Source organism: Trifolium pratense, linkage group LG7 (assembly GCF_020283565.1).
Source record: "Trifolium pratense cultivar HEN17-A07 linkage group LG7, ARS_RC_1.1, whole genome shotgun sequence".
NCBI lineage: Eukaryota > Viridiplantae > Streptophyta > Magnoliopsida > Fabales > Fabaceae > Trifolium > Trifolium pratense.
This window is the reverse complement of record NC_060065.1, coordinates 43,633,509-43,658,031: the sequence shown is the minus strand read 5'-3', so window position 1 is coordinate 43,658,031 and position 24,523 is coordinate 43,633,509. Positions and strand designations below refer to the sequence as shown.

The 24,523-nt window shown below is 31.5% G+C and overlaps 2 protein-coding genes across 2 annotated transcripts; both read right to left on the bottom strand.

Annotated features, from left to right (window-relative positions):
• Window positions 1-277: 277 nt before the first annotated feature.
• LOC123895140 (probable protein phosphatase 2C 39) lies at window positions 278-3,963 on the bottom strand. Its single transcript, XM_045945363.1, has 5 exons — window positions 3,742-3,963; window positions 1,907-2,155; window positions 1,493-1,769; window positions 791-945; window positions 278-680 (listed from the first exon to the last, which is right to left on the bottom strand). Exons 1-5 carry the CDS (start codon window positions 3,772-3,774, stop codon window positions 543-545), a joined length of 852 nt encoding a protein of 283 aa, XP_045801319.1. The 5' UTR covers window positions 3,775-3,963; the 3' UTR covers window positions 278-542.
• A 5,321-nt stretch (window positions 3,964-9,284) lies between these two features.
• Window positions 9,285-12,584, bottom strand: LOC123895139 (protein RICE SALT SENSITIVE 3-like). The gene is made up of 7 exons (XM_045945361.1): window positions 12,223-12,584; window positions 12,035-12,085; window positions 11,751-11,882; window positions 11,414-11,519; window positions 10,925-10,966; window positions 10,737-10,793; window positions 9,285-10,218 (listed from the first exon to the last, which is right to left on the bottom strand). The coding sequence occupies exons 1-7, from the start codon at window positions 12,354-12,356 to the stop codon at window positions 9,457-9,459; spliced, it is 1,284 nt and encodes a 427-aa protein (XP_045801317.1). The 5' UTR covers window positions 12,357-12,584; the 3' UTR covers window positions 9,285-9,456.
• Between the last annotated feature and the right edge of the window lie 11,939 nt (window positions 12,585-24,523).

Here is a 24,523-nt window from a genome sequence, read left to right as displayed (position 1 = left end):
TCCGATCAACATTAAATGGCTGATATTAAAATTGTGTTTAAAGTACCCTGATCAATCAAAACCGTTTTTGGATGGCCAAGATTGCTTACTGCGTGAAGTAGTTACTGTAGGCAATCTGGATCCCAAAACAATCACCGCCGTCGTTAAGTCATAACTCAACTAATAATACCGATGTTTTTAGGTTGGACACATTCATCCAGATTCAAACCTGAGACCTAATAATTGCGTGAAAGTTTCTGTAGCGTTTACCACTTTGTCTACAGCAGAACAAAAAAATCTGTTAAGGGTAGTTCCCCACATAATATTGACCAAACTTCCTTGTATACACACAGAATAAAATGTAGTTTGATCTACAAACTCAGACTTTACAATCTTTCCAACATTGTCTTCAAATAAAGCATTGTCTCAGTTAGTTTGTATGAAGAACTCAGCAAAATAAAACCGTCTTATGGCTATTAAGCTTAATAATTATTACACAAAGTATATGATACACTTGAATGTTTATTGATCAAAGTTTACTTGATGAGTCTTGAGAATTGTGATCACTGAAGTTTCACAACAATGCAAGAGATATCGTCATTGCTTTTCCTGTTAACTGCTTCTTCAGTGAGACGCTTTGCTGATGATCGAGCATCCTTTATATCTTTAATACAATCAACTGCTTCTTGATTTGACATTACCTGGAATGATAAACAAATAAACAGATTCGAGCACAAGTTAAATAAGCATGCATGCATCAAATACCGATCCACAAGGTGCTTCCAGCATGATTCATTTATCGAAAACTTACCTTCCACAATCCATCGCTGGCTAATATGATAAACTCTGCATCATCATTTATCTTCTCCACTGTCACATGTGGCTCTGAACTCAAGTGTTTCTTCAAGCTTTTGTCACCAAACGCCCTCGACACTGCCAACCGTCCATCAACTCGCGGAACATCCCCTGAATTGATGGCAAAAGCTATATCATTAGTAATGAAACGAAGTCTCTATTCTAAGTAAACTTTTTCTAAGTAAGCAAATCATTATAAATACATCGAAAAATCAAATGCCGCAACCGAACAACCCAATGCAAAATGCTAATAGAGTGAATAGACAAATTGGTCCTCAAAAAATTGTAAACATTAGTCAAAATAGCCCTTGATTTTGGCGATTTAGCAAATACATCCCTGAATTTGTAAAGTTAGTCAACATAGTCTCTCAGTTAACCTTAATCGTTAGAGATAACGTGAACGTTAACTGAATATGCGTCCCATCTACGTTGATCTCATATCAATGTCGCCACACCAGAGACTAATTTGCCTACAAAATTTATGTCTTTTAAGGATATTTTGAATGATATTTTACAATTTCAACCATGTATTTACTTGTCAATTCGCAAAAATAGCGGACAAATTTGACCGATACTTACAATTTCGAGTACGAATTTTCCTATTCACACATACTAATAAGATAAAGCAAAATTATAAACCTTATAAAATATACCGTACCTGGGAATCTTGATACAAAACCACCTCTATTTTTTATATCCTCGTGTTCTGTGGTTGGTTCATGATCCACCGACAGTTGTTTGGCCACACCTTTCTTTGATAAGACAGCCCGAGAATCTCCGATATTGGCTACTATTAACTTCTGACCATTAATCAATATTGCAGTGACTGCGGTTGAACCCCCTCTACCCAATTCACCTGACTTCTCTAAAATACTAGAATCGGTTATACTATACGCTTGCTTGACAGCATTTACAGGTTCTTTCCAGAAGTCAGGCTACATGGGAAAAAAAGGTTGGTTGGACGTCATGTTCATGCGACTTCAATTAACATTAAGAATTGTTCAAGTTGATTTTGAGAAGCTGCAATTCATGAATCATATAAGTTAAGAAGTAACCAGAAATGGGAAGTTACCTCGTTTAAGATATTATCAAACAAATGAGACTGCAAGTAGTTGGGTACATTGTGACCGGCATGGCCATCAAATATTGCAAACAAGCCTAATTCATGGTTATCAATTTGCTTAAATCTTGCAACAAGATAATCCTCCATTTCATGATATGATCTTCCCTTTACCAAGTGAAATCCATGAGTTATATGTTTCGACATCTTGCTCTTTCCTTTCCCTGAATCTGGGTCTGATAAACCAAACCCAACTTTTTCCTGCAGGCAATGTGCTAATGTCAAATGACTGTCACAAGAATGACTAGAAGAGAAACAGTTTAATTAAGCGTTTATAGCATAAACACTTATCATATAACTGCGTATGCATAAGCTATTTCTATAACAAAAGATAAAATAAAGTGAAAAGATGTCATAGAGAGCTTATGTAGATAAGCTGAAAATAGCTTCTGGACATGGCATAAACGTTTTCCATAAGCTCTCCCAAACATTCTCAAAAGTGCATATGTCAGTAGATAAGCTCAAATAAATCAATCCAAACAGACCCTAGAATACTAAGCAAGGGTAAGAAGACGTGCTAAATGAAAAGAATATCAGGCCTCCCAACTACACTAAGAGTCTAATACAATAAGAAAAGTGAATTAACTGAATCATCTCCACAGAAATATGAACATTATATAACCAAATTGAATTAACCAAATCTTTGAATTACTAGTAACTTCTAATGCTTAGTTAACTCTTCAAGGAGCTTACAAATAAACAAAAAGATTTCGTCTAATTGTGTTTCCCTATATCACTATCTTTTACCGGTATCCATGATATGAAATGTTATGCAGCCAAACAACATATGGAGGTGATTGACCTTCTCACAGTCCCATGTCTACGAAGAAGGAGGCGCATTCAATCCATTTGTTCTGAATATCGCTGGCCAATGGCCACAGACAAACTGAAATGTTCTGATCAAATGACCAATAAATTTCTCACCCTCTTTGTCAAATTAACAAAATAACTTTAGCAAAATTAGCAAATATCTTTTCCAAAATTACATCTTTACTAAAAGTATACACACCCTATTTTACGAAATAAAGAACTCTAAAATCATTGTTTTGTAATTTTGTACATGTTGGTGATGATACAGGGTAACAAGAGACATTAAACCACAAAAAGATAATAACTAAACTTCAAAAATGGATTCAAAAGCCAATATATAGATAGTGAAACCTAGTTAGTTCTATTATAAACCTTCACTTTTTTTTTTGTGTTAACCCTCCGATTCCCAGGAATGGGGGGACCTGGTAATCCGGATTTCAGCCCAGAGGTAAGTAAATTCTGGCCAAGTATTGTTCCTCCTAGGAATCGACTCGGTTCTACCGAACAATTCATCCTAAGGAGGAACTCATTGACCACTTGAGCTCAATCACTTGGTTTCATAAATCTTGCCTTTGAATTTGAACAATTCACACTGATATCTATTTTAAAAATAAACAAATAACATAATCTAGTATATTTTTCTAACTCAGAAACAAATATACATAATCAATTTCAATAATATATTTCCTTACAGATCGGGGTTAGTAGAAACTTGAAAGATTCTACCTTTACTTGAACAAGTCAAACACAAGTCAACGTAAATTAAGGAAGAGCAAAACCACAATGAAAAAATAACACAAGAAAAATTAATGGGTTTTACTAAATAAACCAATAAAACAAGTCCATTGAATGAATTGATAAAAATTAGTAACAAAAAAAATCACATTTAGTTTTAATGAAACAAAGTGTTTATGTGTGTGATCTAAATTATAATATTGGAACATGAAATGAAGGATCTATGTATTGAATATTGATACCTTCATCTTATGAAGAATGTCTCTAGCAGCCATGAGTGAGTGGTTTGGTTTGGTTTGGTTTTGAGAAGACAGTTGAGTTGACTTGACTTGAGTGGTGAATGATGAAGATGATGATGGTAAAGACAATTTATTTCAATTATTTATTTATTTATTTATGGCGTTAATTGTAGATTCATTCATTTTTGTGAGGTTGAAAAAGACAACTCTACCGCGTTTCTTTTCTTTCTTTTTTAAGCCAACGCCAACTTACTACTATAACTCTTTGTTTCCATCTTTACTTTTACGCGTTCCCCCAAGTCACGGTCAAAAAAGTTTTTTTTTTTTTATGTTTGGAAACTCAATCGATAGAAATATCGAAATTATTAAGATTCGTGTTATGAATAGAGTTTGAATTTCGATATCTTCACTCTATGTATGTGAGTTTTCAATAGTTTGTAATAATTGGATTAAGATGTGTTGCTTTAATATATATATATATATACATGCAGTTTGACAATGTCTATTTTGGTCATCAATCTAAGATCGGATGGTTTAAATTAAAAATTGTGTCTTTTTAGTTAAAACGATCTAAGTCGTTGATTTATAATTGGATGGCTGATATCAATTACAACGTGTTAGCGTGTTGTAACTGCAAGGAATCTAATTCCCTTGTCATTTTGTCTATCTAAAAAAAAATGTTACCGGGTCTTGGCACCATTTCTGTAAATAGAGCAGGTCAAAAAAATTATAAGTCTTTTTTTTTGGGAAAGAGGGCCGAAGCCCAAATTATAAGTCTATTTATTTAGCTAAAATCATACCCATGAGTCATTAATCGAACTATTGACCACATGCTTAAAGGATTGTGATGGGAAAATTGAGGCAAAGGATTATAATTTCGATTAATCTAAAATATCAGCCATCCGATTATAAATCATACCGATTATGGTTTGATCACATAATTTGAGGCAAAGGATTGTGATGGGAAAATTGTTGTCTACATCTTAGCCACGAGAAAACCGTGGCTAAAACGTCGGTAAACATTGAAACTATTTTCAACTTTGTAAAACTTTTGGTGGTAAATGTGGGAGTATAATTATAATTGTAAGGGTAAGAGTAAATTTTCCATAAAGTTGTTTCTTTTTCAGCTCTGGCCAAACCCAATAGCAATGTGTCTCCCAAAGCTTTGCTAGCCTGACCCAAATTGAGCTTCATTAAAGCCCATCCAAAATTTTGATATAGAAAAATAGATAATTTTTGTGTTTACTTTAGAATAATGGGCATTCTTGGCCATAATATGCATATAAGTCCCGCGATTTTAGCTAAGTTGGTAAGAACATCGCATCAGAAGTTGGTTCGTACCCAAGACATTTCACTTATTCATCTTAAAATAATATGGAATTTCAACTACTTTAAAAAAAATGTGTGAAATTCAAAATATAAACTTCTGACATAATTGAGGTACATTAGGCATGGCAATGGGGTAGTGCGGAAACATATTTTGTCCTCCCCAACTCATAAAGTTCGGGTATTTCCATACACGCCTTAATTTTCAAAGGGGGTAAAAAATAGAACCACAAACAAATACTCAACAGGTTCGGGTATCTTCATTTTGTCCCACCTCCACATGAATTTGGGTTGCATTGTGGTATTTTTTTATTTAAAAAAAAAATCTAAAAGTCCAGTAATATTTTATTTCAACAATATGATTTATTTTCTAAAAAAGCAAGGTAAAAAAAGTAAAAATAGAGAAAACATTTTGTTTAATTTTCAACTTAAAAATAAAAATAAAGATATGAATGAAAAATATAATTTCGATATAAGTGGGGTGCAGATTCGGGATGAGTTCGTAGTGGATATCAATGTTCTCATTATTCGCCTCAATCGCATCATTTCAAACTCAAACCTAAAATCAGTCAATTTGGATTTTCTCTTTCAAAGTCCGGGCAGGTTTAGATGGGTACTCACAGGTTGGGCTCTATTGCCATACCTAATTATTCTCTTCTTTTTTTTGTTGATAGACAAAATGGAAAAGCCATTGAAAACTCACACACACAAAGTGGAGTGACCGAGGTTCGATCCCCGATCCTGACGTCCGGCACTAGCAATTTCGAAATTTCTGCCAGTTGAGCTAACATTTATGGACTGTCATGCCTAATTATTCTAACCAACCTTTGCAGTGTTTTATTTATCTTAAATATTTACGACAAAATCAAGAATTGTTATTTTAATAACTCCATGATTTATTACGGAGTATCTATAATATCTACATTTAACTTATGGGTCTTGTTAACATGTGCATATAGGGCACATGATAAGGTATCTTAATATAGAAATTAACATTTAATGATACAAGACATTTAATGCTTGAAAAGTAAAAATGCACAAATTTTAAGACATAATTTCTATTTTTACTACCTTAACATGTGTCATATATGCACATGTTAACATTCTCCTTAACTTATTAATCAATGACTAAAATTAATCACTTTATACTCTAAAATGAGTTGCTCACTTTATAGGAGTTGATTCGAGATTTACATATAAAAAAATGTATTCATATTAATTTAAGAAATTGGCTTTGGGTTGGATTAGAAGACTGGATCACAATCAGTTGTTAGTTGGTCCAATGGTGATTGACGCTGAACTTGGTAGGGAGAACCACGATTTGATCCCCCGCAACTGTGATCGAGAGGGGGCTGGAACCACTTAATGTCATAACTGACCCTCAAACCAGATTAGACAGTCTAGTGGGCCGGATACTGTGGTGAAAATCAAAAAAGAAGATCGAATCACAATTTACCACAAAAACTATGATAGCTTATCTTCGGGCCCCGTGTTTCTTTTTCCCCCTTGGATTTTCAATTTTGCCGTTGAAAAAAATTCGAAACGAAGAAACCGAAGTTTTTCTAGTTCAAATTCAGGAAAAATTCGGGAAATAGAAACCAAAGTTTTGGAATTTTTTTTTCTACCCCAACAATTGTCAATCTACCCCAACATTAATTTTGAATGGACGAATTTACACACTTTTTTTCAAAGTGTTCAGGTAAAAAAAAAATTAGAAAAATTTTATATACCTGAACACTTTTTTCCAAAGTGTGTAGGTCAAAAAATAAATTTGGAAAAATTTTACATACCTACACACTTTTTTTCAAAGTGTTCAGGTAAAAAAAAAAAATTTACATATCAGAACACTTTTTTCCAAAGTGTTCCGGTAACTAAATTTTTTTCTTCAGGGTTTTAGTTTATATATGAGGGCAAATTCGTCCATTCAAAATTAATGTTGGGGTAGATTGACAATTGTTGGGGTAGAAAAAAAAATTTTCAAAAGTTTTATTAAAGGGCAAAAAAGGACGGGCCCGAAGAGAAGCTATAAAAAAAACTATTGAATCACATTTCCCTAAGGCCCATTTAACAGGGTTGAGCCCATTGGTTCTATCACCCACATAAACCAAAACATGAGTAAGTTGTTCATAGTTCTTCTAAAATTATATTAGAGACTAAGCTGATTGTAAGTTGTTAAATATGGAGATCAAATTGATACTACTGTAAATTGTCAAAGTATAAAGATCTAATTTATAGAGTTCAATTTGACAATTTAATAGTGTTAAAGACCTTTTAGAAATATTAATAATTGTTGGGACCTATTTGAGAGCATCATATAAAGTCGGAGACTAATTTAATGATTTACTCCTCAAAACACAAAATAGTGACTATTTTCTAAATTTCAAGTTCTAATTGTACTATATATTACTCGAAATTGGATTTACAGTAAGCATCATTTTGTCGAAGTCCGACAGTCATGATGTCTAAATAATCCAAAAAAAAAAATCATAATTTTATTTTATAACCTTAAATTTGGATCATCTAATAACGATGATAAACACATAACTTCAGAGAGATTTGCTAAGTGCAGCATATCAAGGTCCTTTACTATGTTTGGAACCAAAAAAAATTGTTGTACCTTTGGCATTATTTCCTTATAGAAAGAAAGGTACCCTATATCTGATCCCACAATTGCTTGGTCTTTCTGAGGAAAGGCTGCAGTACTAATATTCTTGCAGCTGCATGCTTGCTCATCTCACTTCCTACTTTATTTTTTGGTCCCTCTTTTTACTTTTTTTTGCTTTGTCCTATATACTCATGGGTATATTTGGGACTCTGTCCTTGACTATTTAATAACAAAAGGCAAGTTGATAATTGATAAAGATTAATGTTTGATTCGATGTACTTGCAGTAAGAAAAGATTAATCAAACCAACAATTAACAACTTCAAGGTTTTTAAATATTTAGTCTTACAGTTGCAGGAATACGAAATTATTATCAAATATAAATTTACTAGTATCCCTCCCACCAAAGTATATGGTGCATTGATGCAAATCATGGACTCGGATCCACTATAGTTAATTTTACACGGTCAATGATTTGAGTTTCAACTGTCCATTTTATATAATTAATTTCACACAATTAAATGATCCCGTCCAATCATTTAGATCGAACAAATAAGAGTTGCAACTGCAAGACGAATCTATCGCAGCAAATTCATTTCCTTCAAATTATGGATCTGGATTTTGTGCAGTCACAAATCAGTGACTATATGCAGTCAGCATCTTTATGATTATTTGATGTGTATGAAAAAACATATGTTAATTAAGAGATGTCGATCTTTTAAATAAATGTCGTTTAAAAGACTCGCCATGTGTCTTAGAAGTAGTTTAGCATTGTTCCACTTGATATCGACATCATATTTATTTAATCACAACGTGTCTTAACGCTTACGATTGTTTGTTTGTCTTTTGTTATTATATAATTTAGTTGTACATCTTATCTTATTTAAACTTATTTAAATTTAGTTCCTACTAATTTTTTATAAGTTTGCTTCTGCCTTCTTATTTTCTATTCCACTAGATAGAAAAAATCTAGGTCAACACATGTCACATAACATCAACTTGGACGCCATGTAACAAGTCCATGGAACATGTGCAAACATAAGTTTTTGTCTCCCTTTTCTTTGACTGGGGTTTTTGTCTACCTAGTTACTAGTAAAGAACAAGCAATAGTGACCAAACTTAAAAGAAGAACTTAATAAGAACTAAAATTGAATGAGATGTATTTATATGGACTAAGACAAATCCAAAACTTGAATATTTACTTTTTTGGGAAACTAAAGTGGAAGAAATTATTAAGTCAAAAAAAAAAAATAGATAAGATATGTTTATAAAACAAAAAATAAATAAGTTTTTTTTCTTTATAAATATCTTAAATTTTGTTTAGTTTTTATGAAAACTTTCTGCAAGTTTTAGTTACTAAATAATTTCTGTCACAATTTTTTATCCTGCTTTTAAATAAACTCATGTGTAACATTAAAAAATTGAATTTTTTCACGATCATATTTGATATATTATAGAAATCTCTCTCGAAGATTAATTTTTCAGCATATTTAAATGGAGTACTTGATTAATTAGTGTCCTAGAATTACTATAACTTTTATTCAATCATACAATGATGACCCAATAAAAAAATATATTGTAAGTAAGACATCATGTAAACTTTATGTCTAATTGAACTAAAAGAAAGAAACAAAATGATCATTAATAGTCTCATTAAGAAGGAATACATAACAAAACACAGATACAATAATAGTGGAAAAAGCAAACACATGAAAAAAGAAACACATAACTAGCTTTTACTTCCTAAATACAAATTCTAATCTTTCTTAATTAATTTCTTAACCAACATTCACTCCAAAAAAGTGTCCATAACATCTGAGTACATACCACCTTCTGAATTCCTATACTCCACACCTTGCTGTTGATGATGATCCATTGAAGTTGATGAAGATGATGAAGCAACTCTTGTAGGTAAAGTGAAACTCCTCTTAAACTTATCCATTTTCCTAGCACCTTCATGGTGATTAATACTATCCAAGCTCAAGAACTCATTTGGATTTGAACCATCTAAATTAGGATTTTGATCAAGAGTGTGATGATGTTGATTATGATCATGATCATGATCACCTTGTTTTCCACCTAAACCATCTGGATTAAACAAAAGTTTAGCATCATCGGCTCGACCGGTTAAAGCATTAAAGAAAGACAAACCATTTGGCCATTTAATGTCATTTTCATGATGTTCGCCTCCTTCTCCTCCTCCTCCTCCCATCATGTCTTCCATTCTCGGAGTTTCATGCGATGATGCATGAGGCATGAGGAACATGTGTGTTTCATCTTTGGTTTGTGGAAAACCAAGTCTAGCTGCATGTTGTTGAAAATTGGGTGAGGATAGCATTGATGAAGGAGAAGTTAGTGGTCTTTGACCCCAGTTGAAGAGTGGTGGAGGTGGCCTAATTGGAATGGTTGAAGATGGTTTTGATGGAAGTGAAGTTGATGATGAAGTGTTTCTTGTTGATGAGAAGAGTTGTGAGAGGTAGAAACCAGATTGGTACCCTAATGATTCAAATGTGTGTCTCATTCTTAGGACAAAATGAAGATCTTCAGGAATCTGAAAATTTGATACCAAGAATATCAAACATTAGCTGCCTTTTCATTTTTTGTCATGCTTATATGTGAAATTCTTTGAAACCATACAAATTGCATCAAGATTCTCTACGGTTGAGATATGCTGAATTCATGCAGTCAACACATCACTAAGCAACATATCAAGACAAGACAATCTAGATTTCAAGCTCGGTATTTTGAATTTTTAACGGTCATTAATATACTGACCGCATGAATGCAAGAACATTGCAACTTCAAAGAATCCATTTTCATACAAATTACGTTGAAATGGTGAAAGTAAGTTATAAAATTACGTATTAGGAGATTAAAAGGACGGATCAGCCTTGTCCCCCACAAACGGAGTATAAACAAAAAGTTAAATGTATTTTCATTTTCATGACATATATATATTTAACTTTTTGCTTATATTTAAGACACGGGGTTGTCTATATTCAAGATCCGAGGGGATATAAGAAAAGTATAGATGAGTAGAAAGGAAAAATGTGATAGAAATGTACTTACAATCTTACAAGAACCAAGTTGAAGAAGACCATGTCCAGCTTGAATTACAGCTATGGTCTGGTCAAGGAAACAAATAAAATGAGTTGAAAAATAAAAAAAAAAAAACAATAAATCCTTGTGAGCTAGACCATTAATACATTATATAGCAAAGAAAATCAAAGTTAGTAACAATGATTCTGTTTTCTGACCTGAATGCCTGACTCAAATTGGTCTGTCCATTCAGGAGGAAGCTGCAATTAATATCAAAAGAGATTCAAATCAATCATCATCAAAATAGCTAGATACTCATCATAACAATACTTGATTGGAATGTAGTAATTAATAATGTAAAGTCTCCATCTCAATATATATTTTGTCTAAAATAAGTAAAGACTAATTAGTCCTTGAATGATTTGACAGCGAGTTTGACAGAATCACATTAGATCTCCTGATTTTGAGAAAAAACAACACTTTAAAACTTTAATAAAACTAGTGTCACTTTGATTTTGTCAAACTCATTAAGTTTATGTTTGGTATGTCAGAATCGCTATGAGCCACTGTGATTTTCCAAAAGTTACACTTAGTAGCTTATGTAAAATCACGGTGGATCACCGTGATTCTGGCAGATTCCAAATATACACTTGACCTTAGAGAAGTGAAAGATGAGATAGAAGTAGAAGTGAGTTGAAAATGCATACAGCATCAAAGGAACTTTGCCAGTAGTTGGAGATATTAGGTTCACATTCTGTTGGTTCTTTAAAGACCCACTTGTGACACTTATCAGATGCAACTTTCCCCATCAACCTATTCCAAAACAAAAAACACCCAATCACAACATAGTATAAAGAACAAACAAGGTGTGTGTGCTTGATGCTGTGTTTGTTCAAATAGTTAACAACAGTAACTCCATCCACATAGATTCAGAGAGAGAGAGAGAGAGAGATTCAGAGAGAGAGAGAGAGAGAGAATATAAGCACACAACATAGTAACAAACAAACAAACAAACCAACCAACAAACACCTACCCAGTACCCACCCTTCTCCATAATTATACAACTGAATGGACATTTTGCTGAAAGCTTTTCTAACAGGATCTTCTCCACCACCATCAATATGATCTCCAACACAATCTCTTCCTCGGCAAAATCCATCTTCCCACATCAACATCCTTAAAAAACACAAACATAAAAAAAAAAAAAAAAATGTTATGTTAACTCAACAAATTTACAATCAAAACAATACCCATTATCATTAATTACTCAAATACGTCAAATTTACAATCTTTATCAACAAAAAAACAAAAACATGACAAACACTTACAAGCTTCCATTATCATCTCCAACCTTACAGCCATTACCACCTCTAACTCTTCTGCAAGAAATGGACAAGACCCAGATGAGAAAACAGTACAAAACAAAACATAGAGACAAAAAGATAGAAACTTTGTATAGAGAGAGAGAGAGAGAGAGAGAGAGAGAGAGAGAGAGAGGGAGAGAGAGATATCATACGGGCGAGGACGAATAGTCCAGAAGACAGAGTAAGTCCAGTCTGAGTTAAGACAGACGGTTCTGAGGGCCTCATGAAGGGCCATCATACCAACAGCTTCTTTGCTCCTATCTGATGCTGCTCCTGAGCCCACCATCTCTTTCTCTTTCTTTCTCTTTCTCTAAATTTCTCTCTCACTATGTATGTATATTAGTACTATGCTTTGCAACCTTTTTTTCTTTCTTTCTCATACAGTGTCTATCTATCTATCTTTGTCACAAATCTCTTATTTACTCTCTTTTTTTATTTGTCTTTTATTGTTTTCAATTTTTTTTCTTTTTCTATCTTAGCTACTCTACAATGCTTAACCACCACATAGTAGACCAGTTCTTCATCCTTCTCAAAGCTGCTTATTTATATACTATTTAATTTAATTTATTAATTTACTGAATATTTCGTCTTAAATTATAGCTTAATTAGCAGAAATGTTGAAATTGTTAGGTCGAACACCGTGACCGACTGACCGGGGTTCAAACTCCAATCTTTTTACTTTGTGTGTGTGAATTTACGAAGCCTTGTCATTTCGTTTATGTACTCCAAAAAAAATTGATAGGTAGTGTATTTCGGATAACACTCACTTTAACATTCTCTTTTTAACGCTCCATGAAATATGTGTAGGTTGGTTTTGAAGGCAAGTCTACGGCTATGCGGTAATCTGCTTTTATGAGTGATCTATTGTAAATCGGTACTTAAAAATTACCAAAAATCTTAATGACTATTGATAATGCTGTGAATCTGAAGAATACCACACCAATAATCCTTAGTGTGTGAAGCAAACGAATAAGCAACCAAAACAAAATGGAATAAGCAATTAAACACAAAAGCTAAAACTACAAAAGCGATAAAGAACACGAGGAATTTGTTTACCCAATTCGGTTAAAATAACCTACTCTGGAGAAGAGAGAGCTCTCCATTCCACCATCGATAGAAAACTTGATTACACAGGGATTCACCACAAAGGGTTACAATAATTAGATTTTGCCCTAATTTTATCTTTTTCCCAAATCTCTTCCCGTGACCAAGAGATTCAATCAATAAGTGTTTACAAGGTGTTAGAATCACTTCCCACAACCCTATAGATTAAACCCTAGCCAAGATGTTGGTGAAGAACCCTGATTTTCGCCTCCCTTTCTCTCTTTTCGTGCAGAAAATGCGGCAGAAAATATATATGGCTGCGAGTTGCGCCTCATGCGCAAGTGGCAGCAGCTCAAGCCTGCATCTGCTAGTTTTGCACCTCATGTGCAAATGACAGCAGCTGAAACTTGCTTTCTTCTTCAATTCAAAGACAAAATCCCAACAAATAATACTTTTTAAAAGGAAAAAATCATGACTTTAGTTGTTTTTATGACTAAAACAATTATATGATTGATGTCATTATTTAAATAGTAAGAAATAAGGATTACTTTTAAGTTATATTTCTCAACAACAACTTATATATATATATATATATTGCAGTTGAAATTTTAAATATTTTTTAAGCATTAGTCTACGAAAGTGGTCCATATTAAAAAAATTTGAAATTTGAATTTTCTGCGGTCATAAATTCATGTTGTCACTCCTAATCCTACTTTTAAGCTAACTCATGTGTACTCTTATATTATTGGATGAATTTTTGTATTAATGCTTATAATATTATAAGAATTTCTCTCAAAAAATATATAATTTTTTAAAAGAATATGAATTAATTATCATTTTTTTTGTCATGTAGTCTAGTGGCTAAAAAATTCACCTTGAAAGTGTGAAGAAGTGGAGTGTACGGGGTTCGATCCCCGACTTCTGTAAATATATTGCGATATTCCTACAAACTGAGTTAACCTCACGGGGGTTAATTATAAATTTTTAAATAGCAAAAACTTAAACATTCATATTAAATTTATGGCAAAATTACAGTGCAGGTCCTTTATCTTATTTTTTTTAGCACTTTGGTCTTTTATCTTTTTTTTTGTAACACTTTATTCCTTTATCTTTTTTATTTGTAACATATAGGTCTTTTATTTTTATAAATAAATAAGATAAGGGACCAAAGTGTTACAAAATAAATAAGATAAGACTAGAGACCAAAGTGTTACAAAAAAAAGGACTAAAGTGTTACAAAAAAAGATAAATGACCAAAATGTTAGAAAAGAAAAGATAAAGAACAAAAGTGTTGCTTATTTCACTCATCACATCTCTTTTTCTTCATAGTCGCCGCCCCCCACTTTAACCTAGTTTTTTTTTCTTCTTGATCTATCAAGGAGGGGGTGGTTTTAGGGTCAATTTTTGACCCAAAATCACCCCTCATAATTGTTTTTCCTTTTATTCTTTATTTAAATAAGTGATCTTCACATTGATCAAGTTTTTCTTTTGTGTTTTCTTTTTTGTGATTTCGCCGTCTGAGTGCGGCGTTGTGTTGTTCGTCGTCTTGTGCGACATTTTTGTTGTCTCATATTGTGCAGTGTTCATTTGATTTCTATTGAAAAGATCGGCTTCAGTCAATTAAATATTCAACCAATGATTTGGGCTTCAACGCTGCAGATCCGGAGGCATGGATACTTCGGTGACTTTAACTTTATCATATTATTTGTTGTAGGCATTTTGCCGTTGTATGCTATTAACTCGGATGCTGTGAGTTTTGTTCGCAGATTCATCCTTTACGTTTTTAGCGATGTTGATTATGTGGTTGTTTTTGATGTAATCAATCAATTTGAATGAATGAATATCATTTTATTATTGTAAAAAAAAAATGTTAAAAAAAAAAAGAAGATAAAGACATGCTGTGTAATATTGACTAAATTTATCTTTTCAAACCAAAAAATAAATTATTTTATCTTTTATTAAAATAATTAAACTTGTACGACCCAAAAAAATTCAAAGAATGGCTGTTTGTTTACTTTGAGAGAAGGTGGTAAAAAAAGTGAGAAGGATAAGTGCTTTACTAAAGATTTTTTTTCTTATAAAAACAAATTTGGAATAGTTTGGTTCGTTTTTAACCATCAAAAACTGTGGGGACAGCTTTTATCTCATTTTTGTGTCTTTTTCTATGGATTTTTTTTACTAACTGCAAAAAATAGAAGAAAAAAAGTGAAAAGCAAAAAAAGTTAGAATCGGCTGTCCAGTTTCACATTTTTTACTCAAGAGACTGAATTTTGGACAAGGATACACTGTCTATTCAAAATTAAATAGATGATAATTCTCTACCTAAAAAAAATTAAATATCTCTCCCAAAAAAAAATAGACTTAAAAGTGAAAAAATTATATTCAATCTCATATGTTATCTTAGCGTTTGTTTAATATTGCAATCAATTTGTCAAAATTATAGTGAATTACCTCTTTAAAATATAGTTCCATTTCTTTAAGATAACTTAAGTATGCATAGATATTCTAATTAATTAAGTTGGAACCACTAAACATTTTTATCCTACATTTATAGCATAAGATGATGTAAATAAAAATATTCTATATAAATAAATTCGTTAATTTTATTATTTTTCTATTTTTCGGCCCCCGATATAATAAGCTTCTGGATCCGTCCCTGGTAATAACAACCTCATAACTCAGGATTAGCACAAGAGTCGCCACTATGAACTCTTGAAACTTTCCCCTAGAACCACTACGCCAAGCCCACAGCTTTTGCTATCTCATTTTCCACCAGCGATCTCATCATGAATCACCTCATCCACCACATTATGCAACAACCTATGATCTTTCTTGATAACCTGGTCCATATTATAATCTTTCTTGAACTCTGCTTTAGCATAATAACCTCATGTGTTTAGTCTAATATGTTGCATTGCTCAATAACTTTTTAACGAATACAAATTTTACAAATTTGATCGTTTAATTGAAAATCCATATTTTATTGATTATCTATGTAAAATTTTAAAGAAATCTACCAATCAAAATGATGGGTGTTCAATAAACTAGGATCCGTGTGCCATGCTATTAATATAGCGCTTTCTTTTTTAAAATACAGTATGCAAATAAAATGGCAAAATGGCAAAATTAGGAGTGAGTCAAACTCCACTACTCCAGGCTACTAGGCTCTGCATGAAAATCATGTACAAATGTGAACATATTAATAGTTTCACACTATAATTATTATTTTTTAAATCTTAGTTGGGCTGGTGTGCTTGTATAATTAGTGACTATTTTTGTTGAAAAAAATTGTGAAACACAAGTGAAATATTTTTTATTCAATTCAATTTTCTTCATATGAAAATGAAAGATTCAAGGATCAACATTTTAGCCTTATGGTCCGTTTGGTTGAGCGGAAAGAAAGAGGAAGAAAAGAAAATTAGGATTTTAATGGATGAACTTTGAATCTAACTTAGTCCAAGTTCATCAATTGGAATACGTAATTTTCTTTCATTCCTCTTTCTTTCCGCTTGACCAAACGGATCCTTAAAGTCCGATGTGATAATCTGTTAAGAAGTCCCACATCGGTTGTGAGATGTCATTGACAAGTGTTTATAAGGAAGTGACAATCCTCACCTTACAAGCCAATTTTATAAGGATGAGTTAAGTCCAATACTCATTTCTAAGATAATCGCACGATCCTTTCATGCCTCAACATTATTTATATAAAGGAAAAGAAACCTACATTTTTAATACCAAATGAACAGGATAACTATGACAAAGTTAGCAATGGCAGAGAATCTTTACGGTCAAAAGTGATAGGTGTGGACTCATCAGAAGCTTGGGTTTGCAACATTATTATTAATATAAGACCATATTATATTAGTGACAACACTGATATGTACTATAGTTTATGAGATCAACTTTAGGTTTTTATTATTGAAGTATTATTGTATGTACGGTTGGTACTGAAAATGATTTAAACTTAAAGATGTGTGTCACCGTAGTGGCTGCTTGCTTCTTCCATATTGTACGTTGCCAAAAAATTATATCTTCCAAACTAAGGCAAATGAAAACCCTATAATATCCTCTTGTTTACTTATTACTAGTATAAAATATACATTGATGTTTGAGACTAGTTTAGGGGACGAATTCTAAAGTCTATTGTTGAAGATCCAATTGAAATTAGATTAAAGTTTTCTCAAAACTAACCTAATACAAAAATTAATAACAATATTATTTTTTGACTCTAATATACGATGATCATATATTGAGGTGATTCATATTACCTTTGCGAGCAAGACTTTTATAGCCACATGACCATATAATCACACTCACGTGATTTTGATTATTTATGAAATAATTTAAATGATAAAATAAAAAATTTAAATTTTATGAATGTGACTAAAAAATTATATTTGATCACGTGACTATATAAAAATAATTCTACCTTAACGATCAATTCAAATATAGACTGAAATTTACGGTGGTCTCTTTAGGCATTTCCAACCACATGTGCAATAGAGTAATTTGACATTTGTGATCAAAACCTAAAAGAAAGGGGTAGCTCCCAAAAAGTCATCATCGAGATGCAACACAAGTCAGTGAGTAAAGCAGACATTATTTTATTTTATGGGTCTTGCTAAACAGTACCCCCGGGCACTCTTTAAGCATTCTATTTAAAGAAATAATTTACTTAAAAAGTGGAATATTTCAATTTTCGAGGCGTTGACTTCACACATTTCCATAAAATTTTAACAAAAACTTACTATTTAAGATGCTTAAAGAGTGCCCCGTGGCACTGTTTAGCATTTTCCTTATTTTATATATAGTAGTGCAATTAATCAAGAAAGCAAGGTAGTGTATGAATTGTAACTTTGTCGATTCGGTTTAACAATTTTCAGCATTTTTTTTAGTTGTAATTTTGTCATTTCGTTTATTTATAAAAAAAAAATATATATGAATTTATCAGCGCTAAAATATTAAAAATTCATATTTAATTCATTCATTTTTTTAAAAAAATAATTAGTGAAAATGATTCTTATAATATTATAAACATAAACTAGTTTAAAGACTCGTGCATTCGCACGGGTTCGTTGACTTTTATTCGATATTTAAGTTTGTTATTATATTAATGTAGAAATTTTATTTAGAATAAAATACTAAAAAATTTGTTATTGTTAAAATATAAATGAAATTATTGTGTTATTCTTTCTAAAACTTTCTTATCCAAATTTTTATGTCTAAATGAAATAATGGTCCCGCGTAAAATATAAGTTAAACTATTGTGTTATTCCTTATAAAACTTATTTATCCAATTTTTTATGTTTTAGTGAAATAATCGTCCCGCGTATATGAATATGTTGTCGAATAGATTGCTTAGTTGATCATATTCATATGTTTTGGTTCTATTTTGTTCAATCTATAATCTATTTTATTATTACTAGCGAGCCAGCCGCGTCTGCCTGTGTCTAACTTATGTAAAAAAAAAGATATATCTTATGTTATGGTGAGTTTGTTAATAAAAGATTTTTGTGCTAAAAAAAATACGTGCCTTATGTTATGGTGAGTTTGTTAATAAAAGATTTTTGTTGCTATTAAAAAAATCAAGGGTATTTATATATTATTGGTATTATGAAAATTTCACACCAAAACTTATGTATCCTCTTTATAAATTTTTTTAATGAAATTACAATGAAGCATACAAAACATGGTTATAAAACTACTAAAGATAAATTAGTAAATTAGATAGTAATATTTTTATTATATTTGAAATAGATATAAAAATACATTATAAAAATATGAAGAGTACACTTAAGTTTGTTTAAAAACATTGATTAAAAGATGTGACCTCAAATATTTTATGAAACAAAATTTTGCTGAATTTCTTTTTTTATATATTGTTGAATTTTTTTTAGTAGACAGAGGAAATCGCAAAATCATTATAAACTTATATACACAAGTGAAGAAGTCGGAGTTCAAACATCAATTATAATATTTGATCTAACAATTTTAACATATTTTATTAGTTGTCCTAAGACTCGTGAACAAATTTGAGATATATTTATATGACGCAAAACTTTATTTAATCCAAAATAAATATAGTGTTAGATTGTTACGTATGTGAGATTAACTCAATTGATAGAGACATCACATTTTATATGTAGGGACCGAGATTCAAACTCCGGACACACTAATTATACACTTTAGGATGAAATTTATAGTCGCTGGAGTATCTAAAAAAATATATAGTGTGAGATTAAGGTGTCACGTGCACACGTGCCACGGCAGTGAGTCGGTGCATCGTTTCTCATAAACAATAACAATTGAACAATGTACCGCACGAAGAGGAGTACTATCTACAGTTGCTGCACCAATTCTTCCCACGCTCTATTTTTCACGCGCTTCAAATGAATCCACGTGGGTGTTCCTCCTGGAATCTTTTGAACTTTTTTCCTTTTTTTGAAATTGGAAGTTTTGAACCTTATCGCTTACTCCTCTCGTCTCATATATAAGTAAAAATTACTTTTTTGAATTCATTCAAAAAGTTATGTATCTTATTTATAATTTGAACTGGATACATTATTTTTTTAATGAATTTAAAAAAGTAACTTTTATTTATATATAAGACCGGAGGGAGTAATTTTTTTCGAAAAAAAAGAAGAGCGTGTTAACAGTGTTATATACATCGCGTGGGGTTAAGAAATGAACGCACCAGTCTAAATTCCAGTCTTGTCCCACGGTCCGTATCTTTGGTAGGCCCTACATTCAAATTGCTTAATTTTTTTTAACAAGAATTCATGACTAGTTTTTATTAATTTTTGGTTAAGTTGCTTTTTTTACCGCTTAACGTTAATTTCATTTTAGTTTTTTAACTATTTTTTCTTTTTGGTCTCTTAAAAGTTTATCAGATTCACGAGTCTACTAAGACTTGTAAAGAGTGCATACACTCGACTCGTAGACTCTATTCGTAAATTCGTACGAGTCTATGAAAAATTAAAAATAACTTTTGAAAATCTATAATGACACATATATGACACATTAAAGTTGTAAATGACACAAACACACATACAAAACTTGTTAACAAAAAAACTTCATAATAAAACAAAGAATATAGTAAAGTATAAGGTATCAGTTCATTCTTAATTGGCTACTACATAAAACAGATAATCATAAAACATACTGTATATGTTAATGAGTTACATTCAAAGTTTCAATGAAATCACCACCACAAACATCAACATCGCCAATAAATACTGATGAAGGATGAGAAACGATCGTGAACACAACAAGAGATAAAAGGGACCATGTCGTCGATGAAGGGTAAAAAAATGCCAACGAAGGAGGAGACACTTTAAATGTCATCCTTGTTGAAAGTGAAGACTAGAAGAGTGAGAGTTCTTTAACATTTGTAATTCTAAATATGTGTATGGTTATACACAATAAAAAAGGTTTAAGGCCTTTAAAAAAAGTTTCGGGGAATTTGTGCTCATTTTAAGTTTTTTTTTAAAAAAATTTATAGATTCGTAAACTTGTCATAAACTCGCGAATCTATACGAGTTTCTGCGAGTCTATCCGTGTCAATCCGAGTTTATCAAAAACCGAATCTATACACGAGTTCGCTCGTTTTTGCTTCCTAAACTCGTAAACTCGTACAAGTTTAAGAGTCTACTCGCGAGTTTGACAACCATGTTATACAAGTTAGTTATTTTGATCATCTATATTAGTTTTGTGGTAAAAATGTTAACCTTCATCTTCTATGCATAAATCCTTCACTTCTTCATCCATTTCTGGAAAAATAAGAATATAACATTACCAAATCCTTAATCTTCTTCGTTCATTTTGGTTTTTTTTCACCTAGTTTATTGTGTTCCCCCAAATTAAATTAATTTGGGTTTCTTCAAATTGCTCCAATTTAGATTTTTTCATTAGATAAATTGGATGGAAATTTAGAAGAAAAATGATAAATTAATTTCTCATTGACCTAAAAAAATTTTCAATCTAAACACTTTTTTTTTTTTTTCTTTTCAGTTTGATGAATGCATAACTAAAATTTCGTCTTTACGCTAACTTCTCTATATATAGTATAGCTAACTTCTGTGTATATAGGACAAATTCAGCAACTCATATGCATGCATTACCTTACCATGATAGATGAATTTTGCGATTGTGTGTTGCTTGTATGTTCGGTTTGTCTTGCAAGTTGTAATTAAAAAACTCTTGTCTTGTTATAATTATTTATTTGAATTATAGTGTTATGCATCCAAACCAATTTAGAGTTTGGTCTAACTCAACACAATAAAATCGGTTTGTAAGATTGCTTTTTACTTATAAACCACTGTACACCAACTAACATCCAATGTGAGATTTCTTAACACACCGTCATCATGTCCAATACTATTGAATTTGGTGCATGAATATAAATGGTGAGTGACTCAATAGCGGGTGATCCTACAAATTTGAAGTTGAACCACCCTATAAAACCTGCTTGTAATGTGATCTCTTCCTTATAAATCATTGTTTAGATAAAATCACAGTTAGATTTCTTATTAAAAAAACATAAAAGATGATTTCTTACATTACATAAAAAGTCAATTTCAAATTTTGTTACCATATAGAAAGTCAAATTAGGAAAGCATACCCAATGTTTAACCAAATTTGAACTGTTATATTCATCGTATGAAACAAATCAACACATATACCCTACTTAATTTCCATACCAAATTATTAAGATTTTGACGTTTCTTAATTTCTGCATGCATACCCGGCATAGCTTGTGCTAGCTGTTTAACAATATTTATATGCATTGTATTGTAGTAGTAATTTCTAGGAGTAGCCATGTTGACATAATCAATTTGATTATGACTTTTGGAAGAAAAGAAAGAGAATTGATTATTGATTATTAATTCATGATTTCAAACTTTTGAAGCCTTGACTTAAATAATTTCTTCATAAGACTGTGCATATGACTCAATAATCTACATGCATGCATAAGTGAGTGAATGACACTATAGAAATGTTTTCTAGCTAGGACGTTTATTTATTTGACAACAATTAACCAACCATTGAGATTTGAGAGGAATGCGGCGCAATAATAGATTATTAGATTTTGTTCAAAACAGGAAAAAGTAGTTTGAAATTAATTAATTCATCAAAATTCGTCATGTACGTGCATTGATCACATCACATATGAAATGTTGACAAAAATCAAAGCCTAATTAAAGAATTTCCATTTGTTGTCACTCCATTTTGGAGTACTGTTGTTCTTTTTCAATTTTCCAAAGTATCATTATAGGTGGTGGTTTTTGACTATCAACATAATTGAGATTGAGATGTGATTAGTGTTATGTTATTTTGTCGATAGTAGGAACAGTACAATTAGTACTAAACTTAAATATAAAAGGCTTAAATACAGTTTTACCTCATGTTTTGAAAAATGCGGAATTTTACCCCCTATTTTAAAATGCGGAATTTTACCCCATATTTTATAATTTTTTGGATTTTGTCCCTCACCAAAATTTTGCACAAAATCTGCTTTTGAGCCTCAAGTTCAAAGCTTCGCACATAACTTAATTTGGATCAATAATTCACAAAACTGATACCGAAACGACCGTAATCGAGTTAGCTTTCGACAGAATCAAACCCCACTAAATTTGGAGTTATAAAGACAGATTAATTACCGTTTTAGTGAAGGTCTGTTCAATTACTAATTCTGCAGAAATCTACTTGTGACCTTCAAATTCAACATCGTCTACCGAACGCATCGTAACTCTAAATTCGACGAAATTGAAATGCCAACAAGGGTAATTTCGTTAGTTTTCCATACATGTAATTACTATTCAAAAATGAGCTACAGGGTGAGAGACATGACGAAAATACCAGTAGTAGTTTCATACGATAATTAATTTGAACAGACCTTCACTAAAACGATAATTAATCTCTCTCTGTAACTCCAAATTTAGTGAAGTTTGATTCTGTGGAAAACTAATTCGATTGCAGTCGTTTCGGTATCAGTTTGGTGAATTATTGATCCAAATTGAGTTTTGTGAGAAGCTTTGAACTTGAGGCTCATAAGCAGATTTTGTGCAGTGGAGGGCAAAATCCAACAAATTATAAAATAGGGGGGGTAAAATTCCGCATTTTAAAATATGGAGGGGTAAAATTTCGCATTTTTCAAAACAGGGGTAACCCTCTTCTCTGATCAACCCACAACTTCTACAAACCATTTTTTCTCCCAACTATCAACAACCATCGAATCATGCTCAAACACCACCACATCTCAAACCAAAACCCAAAAAGATGAAACCCTCTTCATCAGCACCATTTCGTCGCTCTCAAAGGCTCATCGCCGGTACCGGTAACTAGAAAACTGAAAGTAATATTGACAATCATGTGAGCCCTACATTCAAATTGCTTAATTTTTTTTAACAAGAATTCATGATTAGTTTTTATTAATTTTTGGTTAAATTGCTTTTTTGTCACTTAACATATCTGTTAATTTCATTTTAGTCTTTTAACTATTTTTTTTCTTTTCTGTTTTGATCTCTTAAAAGGTTATCAGATTCACGAGTCTACTAAGACCCATAAAGAGTGCATACACTCGACTCGTAGACTCTATTCGTAAATTCGTACGAGTCTATGAAAAATTAAAAATGAGTTTCGAAAATCTATAAATAACACATATATGACACATTAAGTTGTAAATGACACAAACACACATACAAAACTTGTTAACAAAAAAACTCCATAATAAAACAAAGAATATAGTAAAGTATATAGATAAGGTATCAGTTCATTCTTAATTGGCTACTACGTAAAACAGATAATCATAAAACATATATGTTAATAAGTTACATTCAAAGTTTCAATGAAATCACCACCACAAACATCAACATCGCCAATAAATACTGGTGAAGGATGAGAAACGATCGTGAACACAACAAGAGATAAAAGGGATCACTACAACATTTTAGGCCTACCGCAACGCCTAAATTTTGGGATGTAAAAAAACCGTTCTCCTAGAGTATCAAAGACAACGCTTGTTGTAAACCGTTCTGATAGTATATATATTTTTGTCAATTGTTTGCAACAGTAGAAAACTGTTCTCATAGATATCAACAAGAACGGTTTTTTATCTGTAATCTACAACAACGGTTAAGAACAGTACTCGTATAATTTAAAATTATTTTAATAAAAATATATTTTTTATTGTATCTTGTTTTGGTGAAATTTTGCAGAAAACCGTTTTCATATATTTTCATCTATAATCTATAACAACAGTTAAAAACCGTACTCATATAATTTTAAATTATTTTAATAAAATATATCTTAAATTATTTGCAGAAAACCTTTTTTTTTTTATTTTGTGAAATTTTAAAAAGATTTAGTTAAAAAAAAAAACAAATTTTTTTTAAAAAGAACGCACACCGT

Excerpts from the sequence above, each read along its gene's own strand:
- LOC123895140 (XM_045945363.1), bottom strand. The coding sequence starts at position 3,774 with ATGGCTGCTAGAGACATTCTTCATAAGATGAAG. Across the intron at positions 2,156-3,741 it reads ACATTCTTCATAAGATGAAG|GAAAAAGTTGGGTTTGGTTT; the intron begins GTATCAATATTC and ends CATTGCCTGCAG. Across the intron at positions 681-790 it reads CCAGCGATGGATTGTGGAAG|GTAATGTCAAATCAAGAAGC; the intron begins GTAAGTTTTCGA and ends TTATCATTCCAG.
- LOC123895139 (XM_045945361.1), bottom strand. The coding sequence starts at position 12,356 with ATGGTGGGCTCAGGAGCAGCATCAGATAGGAGCAAAGAAGCTGTTGGT. Across the intron at positions 12,086-12,222 it reads TGGACTATTCGTCCTCGCCC|AAGAGTTAGAGGTGGTAATG; the intron begins GTATGATATCTC and ends CATTTCTTGCAG. Across the intron at positions 11,883-12,034 it reads GGAGATGATAATGGAAGCTT|GATGTTGATGTGGGAAGATG; the intron begins GTAAGTGTTTGT and ends GTGTTTTTTAAG.